Source organism: Thermothelomyces thermophilus, chromosome 1 (assembly GCF_000226095.1).
Source record: "Thermothelomyces thermophilus ATCC 42464 chromosome 1, complete sequence".
In the NCBI taxonomy this organism is placed as follows: domain Eukaryota; kingdom Fungi; phylum Ascomycota; class Sordariomycetes; order Sordariales; family Chaetomiaceae; genus Thermothelomyces; species Thermothelomyces thermophilus.
The window spans coordinates 6621811-6635154 of NC_016472.1; the positions used below are offsets into that span (position 1 = coordinate 6621811).

Below are 13344 nucleotides of genomic sequence, written 5' to 3' on the forward strand. Positions count from 1 at the left end.
TTATATACTAATACTTTCTATAGCTTAGAAGAGTAGTAAGGAAAGAGGCAGAGACTTATATAGAGACTCTTATAGCGGTTGGTAGCGTAATACAAGATATCCTTATAAGCGTCTAAGACATCTATAGGATTTAGTAGACTGCTACGTGCTTAAGTAAGCCGTCCATGGTAACGAGTAACGCTTATACCTTTCTAATAAGGAGTATAAGAGGATTCGCTAGGAGCTCGATAAGCTAAAGTAGGCTAGACTGAAAAATTAACTTATTACTAAGTAGAGGGAGCTATCCTATTCTAGGTAGTCAAGGGCAGGATACCCTAGCTCCCTTAATACATTAATTATTAGCCCTTAACTACTTAGTAAGCTCTTAACTTACTATAAGGTATTTAGTATAGTCGCTCTATAACGTTATCCTCTTTCGGAAAGCACTCTACTAAACTTATATAGTACGACCTACTTGGTTAACAATAAGAAGTTCCTTTTACCTAGGACATTCGTTAAGGTAGAAGATCCTAAGTTTGTCAAAGCGGGTATAATAACCTTTCCTATTAGTAGGAGGGGCACTTAGGTGATTAAGAACGTTCTAGATAGACTATATAGACTATATACTAAGAGCCTAACGCCTAAGGATATTACTATTGTCAAGATATTCTATATTAACATTATCTTAGAAGCTCTATTACTTAAGGTAGGCGCTTAGTACTATAGCTTAGACTACTTATTACATTTTAGAACACTAGAATATAATATTATTCTTTATAAGTTAGAATATAAGTATAATCTTACCTTCCTTGAATATAAGCTACTTTCCCACTACTTAAGCTTCCTAGACTATATCTTAATTAGTAAAGCAGGTATTATAAATATTTATATATCCTTATAGAATTGTCACGGAAATATGCATGCAGATGCCGCCTGAGCCACTGGCACGAACGGGCTAATCAAGCCAAAGGAATGATAGACTAATTAGGACAGGATCACGCTTAGCAAGAAATGATCCCAACAGAGGATCACTAGCTCACGATATAAGCCAGGTAAGCCAGTATAAATGATCACCACGACTGCTAGTAATCCTAGGAGTATATATGCATGTAAATAGTCACTCGTTATAGTGGACTCTGGGAGTTCACCAGTGGTAACAATCACAATCATAGTACTTATACCAAGCATTACTAATTACTATAAAAGGCAACTCTAGTATTGTTATAAACCCTTTGGCTTCACCGAATCCCTTAGACGACCTGCCTGCTCGTTACGCTCAATCCACCTCTGTCTAGACCCTTTTAGAAGAAGTCTGAGTTAGGTTCGTTACACGTTATTACCACTCCCTTTGTTCTATTATAGTTCAGAACGGAGGTGACTTCGACCTTGATATCGACATGGCTACTAACGTCACGGCCGAACAGCTGCTCGCTCAGCTTGGTCAACTCTAGTAGCGGGTCTAGGAGTTAGACTAGAGAGATAAGGCTGCTTAAGCTCGAATTAAGGAACTCGAGAACCGCGAAAAGTATTTATAGAAGTTAGTTAACGAGGCCTACGCCAAAATCGAGGCACTCGAGGGCGCCAAAGCGAAGCGTATTAAGATCGAACTACCTAGCAAATATAGAGGAACTAAGGAAGATCTTGTAGGATTCCTAATAAACCTCTAATCCTACTTCTGGCTTAATAATAACAAGTTTCTAGATAATAAAGCTAAAGTCCTTTATATAGCTACGAGACTAGAGAGTAAGGCACTTAGATAGTTCGAGCCTACATAGAATGACTATCTTACTAAGGAAGACGAAGACGACCGAGACGCGTTTATATAGGCAGTCTTCCGATCTTATAACCGTTTCGAAGAAGAGCTTTAGAAAGTTTTTAGTGATAAAGACGAGAAGATTTATATGTAAGAAAGACTTGCCAATCTCCGATAGACCAAGTCAATAGCCTCTTATGCTATATAATTTAGATAGGATATACTCAAGTCTTAGCTTAATGATAAGGCATTAATATAATTATTTTATAATGGCTTAAAGGAAAAGGTTAAGAACAAGCTATATAAGTACGATTAGCCTAAGACTCTAGACAAATATATCGTATAGGCTATTAGGATCAATAATCGACTCTATATACAAGAGTAGTAGAAACAAGGTCAAATAAATGGAACTACGGTTAAGGCTAATAATAAGAAAAAGCGAGTATACGTTAGTACCTCGTACAGGACGTACCCTAGAGCTATAGATATAGACGTAGTGTAGAAGTAGGACTAGAAGAAGACGACCAAAGACAAGTCTAATGTTACCTACTATAACTACGGAAAGAAAGGACACTATAAGCAAGAATGCCAGAGCCCGAAGAAAGAATGGAAACTAGCCCCTAGAAAGGAAATTATGGCTATCGACGAAACTACTAAGGACGTTATCGAAGTAGCGGCCACAAGCTACGAAGATAGGGATAGTAATACGGACAGTTTCGGATATAATGGCAATAGTAAAGACGAACAAGCACCGTACTCCGAACTAGTCACTACAGACCCAGAGACAGGTCTTGCCAAATAGGACACGGCAGGAGAGTACGCACTACCAATTTCGATTCTCCTAGCCTTGAGTTAGTGGGGTTTTATAGTTACGTAGAGGTAGGATAGATCGTAGACAACCGATACCTAAGGAATCGAAAGACCTAGACCTAATATTCTATTCTTCTAAGAACGAATCGAATAGTACCGTAACGAAGTTTTCTAACTTAATATAGAACTATGTAAACGGGATAGGCGTTTGACTTGACTTGCCTAGTAGAGCGATAAGATAAAGGACGAAATGAGGGAACTCTAACGTATCGTAGAAGCTATTAAAGGAGAACAGCCTATAATATATAATAGACCCGATAGCTATACCAAGTATCTTGATAACTAGCAACTTAGTAATGATGTATAGAACCTAGAATACTAGTTTATACGTACGAACCACAGAAAAGACAAACGTACGTAGGAAAGCTACTAGAAGAAACACTCCTATCTTAGCATTAGAGTACCTATAGTCTACGTATAGTGGGAAGGATTTGGAAAAGAATTCTAATACCTCCTAGGCGACGCTACGCGACTATACCCTTAACACGAGGTATATACGTAAGTGCCCTAGTTCTAATGTATGGCATATAAATGCCAATATCACTTCTATAACAAATTTAAAAATAATCACTAGCTAACCTGACAAGGAAATAAGGATAGAAGCTTATGCCCTGTAGAATAGGTCTACGATATAGGAAACAGAGCGGCCGAATTGCTCTAAGAGATCGAAGCCTACGATCTAGAAAGCATCATAATAGTTCTAAAACAAGCCTAGCCTAGGCACTACAGAACGGGACGAGACATATAGGACTCGTGCTAGAGCAACGATTACCTCTATTATATAGATAAAAAGAAATTGCAAATTCGGGAGCTTTAGACGAAGCTATAGTATATATGACGGAAAGTAGAACGGACCTAATAGTAGGAAGCTATAAGCACTTAATGGCTTACGGAAATGAGCACGATTGACGAAGCTGCTATTAGCTAAACAACCGAAGAGGTTAACACTAACCTGGGAAACGGGTTAGGGCCCTTCGAGGGGCCCGAAAACCATTAACGCCTATATAATGGCGAGTGGTAGCATAGTATAGGAGGGACTAGCGTAAGAGACTACTATATCGAGACCTCCTAGTAGAAGCATAGGAAATCGCCGTAATCTTTGGACGATAGCAGCAAGACAAGTGGCTATAGACAATAGCATAATAGAAACAGCACGAAATGCTCGTACTAGTAGATAGTGGAGTAGAGATAAACCTGATTTTACTAATACTTGTAAATTAGCTACAGATACCCTAGAGAATGAAGCAGAAGTATAGCATAGTCAAAGGGCTATTTCTAATATAATAGGTATATAGGGAGACTAAACTAATTAACATTACTATGGTAGGGAAGATTATAGTAATCGTATTTAGCATTATAGATATAGGCAATGATAAAGATATAATATTAGGGTTACTATAGTATGAAGATTACAACCCGGATATTAGCTAGAAGAATAGTAGCTACCTATAACCCTAAATGGAGTCATATTCGACTAGTGAGATAGGGAGCATGCAAGGATCACGAGCAGACGATGCTCAAAGGAAGGCATGTCCTATGGATCTACCGTAAGAGACGGACAGTAGCAGGTAGACCATTATAGACTCTAGAAGAGGTAGTATAACGACATCGATATCGTAATAGGAAGAACGAGCTAAATCGCTAATAGCTGTTCTCTCTATTAATGAATGTAGAGCACTGTAATTGGAGCAGTAGGTTAAGATAGGAGAAATCGCTAGCATCGCTATAGACGGAACTAAGTTCGTATACTATTAGAAAACCGAGAGACAAGACAAGACTAGGGAAGTACCGAAGGAATACAAAGGACACCTAGCATTCGAACCGAAGCATCTAAAAGGACTACCAGAACACGGCCTATAGGATTACAAGATCAAGCTTAAGGAAGGAGCATGACTAAAGTTCTTTAAGATTTACTATACGAGCTAGATATAGAACGAAGAACTTAAGCGATATTTAGAGGAGAACCTTTAAAGAGGATATATCTGCCTGTTGATATCACTAGCAGGCTACCTAATCCTATTTGTGCCTAAGAAAGATAGAAAGCTATGGTTATATGTTAACTATTAGTAACTTAACGAACAGACTATGAAAAATCAATACCTGTTACTACTAATCTTACGGCTCTAAGATTAGTTAGTAGGAGCCTAATATTTTACGCGTCTTGACTTGCCATCGGCCTATAACTATATATAGATCAAAGAAGGCGACGAGTAGAAAACGGCCTTTAGGACACCCTATAGCTACTATAAGTACCTTGTCATGCTATTTAGACTTATAAACGTGCTAGTAACGTTCTAAGCCCTGATTAATCAAGCTATCCGACCCTTTCTTGACAAATTTACAGTATGTTATCTCGATAATATACTTATCTTCTCTAAGACGATAGACAAATACCAGAAGCATGTAAAAATAGTATTAGACATATTATATACGTATAAGCTATTAGTTAACAAGGAAAAGAGCAAATTCTACGTTAGGAAAACGGTGTTTCTAGGATATAAGATATCCCTAGGATAAATTTAGATAGAACCTTCAAAAGTTAAAGCTATCAAGAATTAGCCACGACCAACGTCAGTCACGGAAGTACGAAGTTTCATCAGATTTACGAACTTCTACCAGATGTTTATTAGGAACTTTAGAGCGATCGTACGACCTTTGTACGAACTTACTAAGAAGAACGCTAAATTCCAATGGGAAGAGCGATATAAGTAAGCATTTACGTAGATCTGCAACGCCATTACTAAAGATCTAGTACTAGTACTACTAGACCCTAAGAAGCCATTCGAGGTAGAAACGGACACTTTAGACTATACCATCGGAGGACAATTAGAATAACGAGACAAACAAGGGAAGTTATATCCTATAGCCTTCTTTTTAAAGAAGCTCGACGGACTATGCCTTAATTATCCGATCTATAATAAGGAACTACTTGCAATTGTTAAAGCTTTCAAGGAATGGCAACTATACCTTAGTAGTACGATTAAACTAGTATAAGTGTATACGGATTATAAGAACCTACGATACTTCACGACGACAAAGGAACTCAACAGACGACAAATACGATAGGTAGAATTCCTCGCGGAATTCAACTTCGAGATCTGCTATAAGAAGGGCAAAGAAAACATACAAGTAGACATTTTAAGCCGACGAACAGATCACACGAAAGGACAAACGGAAACAATACCACCGTTGTTTAAGGAACGAACAGATAGAACGCTACATTACGAAACGTAGATACCTATAGAAGATGATCTGCTTAACTCGTTCCTCGAATGCTATATAATCTTTCGAGAGGAAAGGATTAACGAGGCATAGTATCAAGCAGCACCCGGACCAGTAGTACCTGACGGAGTAGAAGAGAAAGATAGGAAACTCTGGTACCGAGGTAAAGCATATATCTACGACAAGGATCAATAGCTATAGATGATTTGAGAACTCTACGAGTCGAAACTCGGAGGATATAAAGGAGTTACGAAGACTGTCGTATAAGTCAAGAAACACTACGACTTTCTATAGTTAACGGCACGAGTTAAGGAAGTCGTACGGAGCTACGATATCTACAATCGAAGCAAAATAGTACGATATAAGCTATACGGGCTACTTTAGCCACTGCTAATAGCTAACAAATTATAGAGCTTGGTTACGATAGACTTTATTACAAAGCTGCTAGAATCTAAGGACACGGCCATAAGAGTAATCTACGATAGTATTCTTACTATAGTAGATTGCCTGACTAAGTAGGCATACTTCTTTCCCTATAAGGAGTCCTAGATAGCAGAACAGTTAGTAGACATAATCTATCGGTAAGTTACATTAGTACATGCTTGGCCGCAAGAATGGATCACCGATAGAGATATGAAGTTCGCGTCGAAATTCTAGTAAGCGTTAATACAATGATTAGGCGTCAATAGTAAACTATTAATAGTATATTACCTATAGATTAACAGGCAAACGGAACGATTAAACCAAGTTATTAAGCAGTACCTCTGTTCTTATATTAACTACTAGCAAGACGACTAGGTCATGCTATTACTAATAATATAACTCGCCTATAATACGATACCGATAGAAACGACTAAAGTTACACCGTTCTTCGCAAACTACAGATATAAAGCAAACCTTAGGCAAGGACCAGAGGTTATAGTGCCAAGAGCAGTAGTCAAAGCAGAACAGATATACGCATTATATAAGAAGCTCAAGAAGGAACTCGAGTTTGTCAAGACCAGAATAAAGAACTATTACGACAAACACAGGCTCGAGGGACCTTACCTAGAGAGGGGAGACAAAGTCTACCTAATCGTACGAAACTTACGAACCAAATAACTAAGCGCGAAGCTAGACTTTAAGAAGGTCGGACCCTTTGTTATCAAAGAACGAATTTCGACATCTAACTACCGACTATCGTTACCGTTATCTATGTAACTATAGACGGATGTTTTTTATATTTTACTCCTCGAACCAGCACCGAAAAACGCCAAGGTTGCTATATATATCGAAGCAGAAGATAAGGAAGAAGAATAGGACATTAAAGAAATTCTAGATTTATGTATCATTAATAGGGAACTATAGTACCTAGTTAAATGGCTTGATTTTAGACTAGAAGATAACTTATAGGAACTAGTTAAGAACTTGAACTGCCCTAAGAAATTAGAACAGTTCTACCAGCAGAACCTGAATCGACTATAGGCACTGGCTTAGACAAAACAGCCAAGTCGGCCTCTGACAAATCTAGGCCTAAAGAAGACTAGTCAAACGGGACGTTAGTACCTTAGGACCGTATATTACTAATAATACATGCTTCGGACTCCCGCACCCTCCGTTCTTCTGCCTCTATTTCCTCTAGAGACTGTATACCTCGACGAAACAGCTCGGAACCCCGCTCCTTTAAGAAACGTTTCTAGCAACGAAGACAAGCTAATCGACCGATAGCTATCTAAAGTTAAGTCTGAAGAACAAAAAGGGCCTCTTTAGCATCGGCCTCTTCTTGTTTTACACGCTTTTGTTTAGATATAATCTTCGTTACTATAAAGAATTAGCTACAAACATTAAGGCAACAAACTAGGTTACGAACAAGCAGACGCTACGTCGGAACCATCGCAAGAATGACCCCGACGTACGTACTTGCTATAGCAAGAAGAGCCTGACGCCATGCGATAAGCCAAGTTCTGCTTAAAACACTACGAACATGGTATGACGTCCACGCTAGAAGAATCAATAAAAGAAGCAAGCGTGGCGTGCTGTTGGGATTTCGAGGATCGGCGCTTAGAAACATGATCTGCCATCTTGTTAGTCACTAGCAGTACGGGAAAAGGGAAAAATTACAAGGTATACATGGAAAGGATGTTAGCGCTATTTGAAACGGCCTAAAAGAGGGCTTTCGGGTTGAAAGCCTTGGAGGGAGGGCATCGTGTCACGGAAATATATATATAGATGCCGCCTAAGCCACTGGCACGAACGGGCTAATTAAGCCGAAGGAATAATAGACCAATTAGGACGGGATTACGCTTAGCAAGAAATGATTCTAACAGAGGATCACTAGCTCATGATATGAGCTAGGTAAGCTAGTATAAATGATCACCACGACTGCTAGTGATCCTAGGAGTATATATACATGTAAATAGTCACTTGTTATAGTGGACTCTGGGAGTTCACTAGTGGTAACAATTACAATCATAGTACTTATACCGAGCATTGCTGATTACTATAAGAGGCAACTCTAGTGTTGTTATAAACCCTTTGGCTTTACCGAATCCCTTAGACAACCTGCCTGCTTGTTACGCTTAATCTACCTCTGTCTGGACCCTTTTAGAAGAAGTCTGAGTTGGGTTCGTCATAAGAATGTGTTTGCTACGTATAGTAGAAGGTCTTAGACGCGAGCATTACCTACCGTAAGAGAGGACACTAAGGATCTTTAGCACTTAAGAGCTAGCTACCTTGGACTAGAAGCGTTAAAAGCGCTTATTAATAACGCTAGAAACGTCTATATCAAGGGGATAGCACGTATTAAGTATGAGAGCTATACTTGTACTTATATAAGTAAGGTTATCTCTAGAAAAATACTACCTAAGTAGAAGTCTATATACCCGTTTTAGCAAGTAACCTAGGATCTGTTTAACTATTCTAAAGCAATTAATGGATCGTAATAGCTACTTATAATTGTTAACGAGTATAGTAGGAAGCTCTTCCCTTTCTTCCTAATGACGAAGTTGCTAGACTAGATTATAGGAGTTATCTAGAACTTTAAGAGCTAGGTAAGATGCTAATATAGGCTTGCTATCTATAAGATTAAGCAAGATAACGATATTACGACGATTAATTTAGTAGGGCGCATACCGACGTGCTACTAGACTTAGGCTATAGAAAGTAGTATTAATCTTAAACTCTTACCTTCGTATACCTATAAGCCTAACAAACTAGCAGAGCAAGTAAGGCAAGAACTAATCTTATACTTAATTAAGATGCTTAACAGTATAAATCTACCTATAAAGCTCTAGTCAGAAAGTATATAAGTGGTAGTATACTTATATACGATAAGCTTAAGCTATACTTACTCGTTTAGAACTCCTAACGAAGTGCTTTATAGCTAGTTTAAATGGTATTTTTGCTAATATAAACCTAGCTTAATAATTATATTAACTAGTAACTTATACCTAGACTAAAGTAATATCTTTATATATAAATTCCAGGCGTATATTCTCTATAAGGATAAGGAAGCTAAGTAGTATATAAAGAACTTTAAGGTACTATTATATAGGCTAATAAGGTATTTTATAGGATATTACATATCTAATATCTATTGCGTTTAGATACCTAAGCTCGATAGGGTCATTATAACTCGTAACGTTCACTTCAATAAGAAGACTTTCTACCATCTAGGTAAAGAATAGCCGATAGAGTCGTCGTTAGTAGTAGTAAGCTAGGAAGTTAATCAATTTAATCTTAGTAAAGATTCCTAAGATACCGACTTTCTCTAGGAAGCGTTATAATAGACCTAATAACTAGTAGAAGACTCTATTATAGTAACTTAGCTACCTCTATTGTAAGAGAGTCCGGCGGTAGACTAACCTCTCTAACAGGGTCAAGACTCGAGGGTAAGGGAGCTCTCTAATACGTAGCCTACAAGCAAGTAATCAGTTCTAGAGACTTTTATAGCAGAGATATAAGCAATAGACAAACTTACTAAATAGATAGAGAGCTTTAGAGGACTCTTAACCCTTGAATATACGCCTAAGCCCTTAGTAACTTGCCCTACGCTAGCTAGTAAAGGGGTTATCTACTAGGAAGTAGGAGGGTTTAAATTAAGGCCTTCCTAGTCACTAGCTAGCCTACTAGATGCTAAAGAGAGTAGGGAAGCCGTCAAATCTAACGGAGGAATGCCTTTTATAGAAGAATCTAGCACGTATAACAAGTGGACGTGTCACGGATAAGCACATAGACGGCCTAGCAGGCTATAGCCAGGACGCGGGACATTCCAACAGCTAATCACTTGACAGACTAACCAGAAGATTATCACCGCCAAGACTAAGGTCTTTACTAATAATAATAACATGTCACCGTCAATAACACAGAATTATAGAGTAAAAAGAGAAATAGCACTAGTAATAACTATTAAAGAGAGACAGACAATTATATATATATAGCTAGCTAGTTACTCATTAGGTAGACTCTAAGAGTTTACTAGTAGTAATAATCATAATTACAGTACTTATACTAAGTATTGCTAATTACTATAAGAGATAACTCTAGTGTTATTGTAAACCCTTTAGCTTTACCAAATCCCTTAGATAACCTGCTTACTTATTGTCACGAGCCAACCATATACCGCGACCCGGTGGGGCACAGAAGGCTGAATGAGCCACCAATCAAGAAGGGCACGAAGCGAGGCTGACACAAGATCGCTAGGGAGCGCAGGCTACTACAGGCGAACAATTGCCAAAAGGGAAAGATAGCAGAGGATAGCTAGCTACCAAAAGCGATCCAAGGACAGGATAGAAGGGGACTATAAGCGATCGACAGAAGTATATATACATATAAATAGTCACTTGTTATAGTAGACTCTGGGAGTTCACCAGTGGTAACAATCACAATCACAGTACTCATACCAAGCATTGCTGTTTACTATGAGAGACAACTCTAAGTGTTGTTATAAACCCTTTGGCTTCACCGAATCCCTTAGACGACCTGCCTGCTTGTCCTGCTTCACCTACCTCCGTCTAGACCCTTTTAGAAGAAGTCTGAGTTAGGTTCGTCATACGTTGTTACCACTCCCTTTGTTCTGTCATAGTTCAGAACGGAGGAGACTTCGACCTCGACATCGACATGGCTACTAACGTCACGGCCGAACAGCTGCTCGCTTAGCTTGGTCAACTCTAGTAGCGGATCTAGGAGTTGGACTAGAGAGACAAGGCTGCTTAAGCTCGAATCAAGGAACTCGAGAATCGTGAAAAGTACTTGTAGAAGTTGGTCAACGAGGCCTACGCCAAAATCGAGGCACTCGAGGGCGCTAAAGCAAAGCGTATTAAGATCGAACTACCCGGCAAATACGGAGGAACTAAGGAGGATCTTGTAGGATTCTTAATAAACCTTTGATCTTACTTCCGGCTTAATGACGATAAGTTTCCGGATGACAAAGCCAAAGTCCTCTATATAGCCACGAGACTAGAGGGTAAGGTACTTAGATGGTTCGAGCCTATGTAGAACGACTATCTTATAGAGGAAGACGAAGACGATCGAGACGTATTTACACGGGTAGTCTTCTGATCTTATAACCGTTTCGAAGAAGAGCTTCGGAAAGTTTTCGGCGACAAAGACGAGAAGATTCATACGTAAGAAAGACTTGTTAATCTCTGATAGACTAAGTTAGTAGCTTCTTACGCTATATAGTTTAGATAGGACATGCTTAAGTCTTAGCTTAATGATAAGGCGTTAATGTAACTGTTCTATAATGGCTTAAAGGAAAAGGTCAAGGACAAGCTATATAAGTACGATCGGCCTAAGACTCTAGATAAATATATCGTATAGGCTATCAGGATCGATGATCGACTCTATATACGAGAGTAGCAGAAACAAGGTCAAATAAATAGAACTATAGTTAAGGCTAACGACAAGAAAAAGCAAGTGTACGTCAGTACCTCGTACGGGACGTACCCCGGAGCTATAGATATAGACGCAGCGTAGAAGCAGGACTAGAAGAAGACGACCAAAGACAAGTCCAATGTTACCTACTATAACTATAGAAAGAAAGGGCACTATAAGCGAGAATATCGAAGCCCGAAGAAAGAATAGAAACTAACCCCTAGAAAGGAAATTACGGCTATCGACGAAACTACCAAGGACGTCATCGAAGTAGCGGCCACGACCTACAAAGATAAGGGCAGTAACACGGACAGTCTCGGATACGATGGTAACGGTAAAGACGAACAAGCACCGTACTCTGAACTAGTCACTATGGATCTAGAGATAGGTCTTGCCGAATAGGACATGGCAGGAGAATATACACCGCCAGTTTCGATTCTCCTAGCCTTGAGGCAGTAGGGTTTTATAGTTACACAGAGGCGGGATGGATCGTAGATAACCGACACCTAAGGAATCGAAAGACCCGGACCTAATGTTCTATTCCTCTAGGAACAAATCGAATGGTACCGTAACGAAGTTTTCTGGCTTAACACGGAACTACGCAAACGGGACAGGCGCTTAATTCGACTCGCCTAATAAAGCGATAGAATAAGGGACGAAATAAGGGAACTCTGACGTATTGTGGAAACTATCAAAGGAGAACAGCCTATGACATACAATAGGCCTGATAGCTACACTAAGTACCTTGACGATCAGCAACTTAGTAACGATATATAGAACCTAGAATACCAGTTTATACGCGCAAACCGTGGAAAAGACGAGCGTATGTAGGAAAGCTACTAGAAGAAACACTCCTATATTAGCACTAGAGTACCTACGGTCTACGTATAGTGGGAAGGATTTAGGAAAGAATTCCAATACCTCCTAGGCAACGCCACGTGACTATACCCTCGATATAAGGCACATACATAAGTGCCTTGGTTCTAGTGTATGGCGCACGAATGCCGATATCACTTCCGTGACAAATTCGAAAACAATCACTGGCCGACCTAATAGGAAAACAGGGACGGAGGCTTATGCCCTGTGGAATAGGTCTACGATATAGGAAACAGAGCGGCCGAATTGCTCTAGAAGATCGAAGCCCGCGATCTAGAAAGCATTACAATAGTTCCAAGACAAGCCTAGCCTAGGCACTATAGAACAGGACAAGACATATAGGACTCGTGCTAGAGTAACGATTACCTCTATTACGCGGACGAAAAGAAATTGCAAATTCGGGAGCTTTAGATAAAGCTATAGTATGTACGATAGAAAGCGGAACGGACCTAATAGTAGGAAGCTACAAGCACTTAATAGCTTACGGAAATGAGCACGATCGACGAAGCTGCTATTAGCCGAACAACCGAAGAGGTTAGCACTGACCTAGGAAACGGGTCAGGGCCCTTCGAGGGGCCCGGAAACTATTAACGCCCGCGTAGCGGCAAGTAGTAGCACAATACAGGAGGAACTAGCGTAAGAGACCACTATATCGAGACCTCCTGGTAGAAATATAGGAAATCGCTGCAATCTTTGGACGACGGCGGCAAGACAAGCGATTATAGATAACAGCACAATGGAAACAGCACGAAATGCTTGTACTAGTAGATAGTGGAGCAGAGATAAATCTG

The 13344-nt window shown here is 39.5% G+C and overlaps 1 protein-coding gene across 1 annotated transcript; it reads left to right on the forward strand.

Moving 5' to 3' along the window:
* Positions 1 to 2264: 2264 nt before the first annotated feature.
* MYCTH_2052439 (uncharacterized protein) lies at positions 2265 to 2534 on the forward strand (the record flags this gene model as incomplete). The annotated part of the gene is made up of 1 exon (XM_003659924.1): positions 2265 to 2534. A coding segment is annotated over one exon (270 nt), but the record flags the coding sequence as incomplete, so codon positions are not given.
* Positions 2535 to 13344: the final 10810 nt, after the last annotated feature.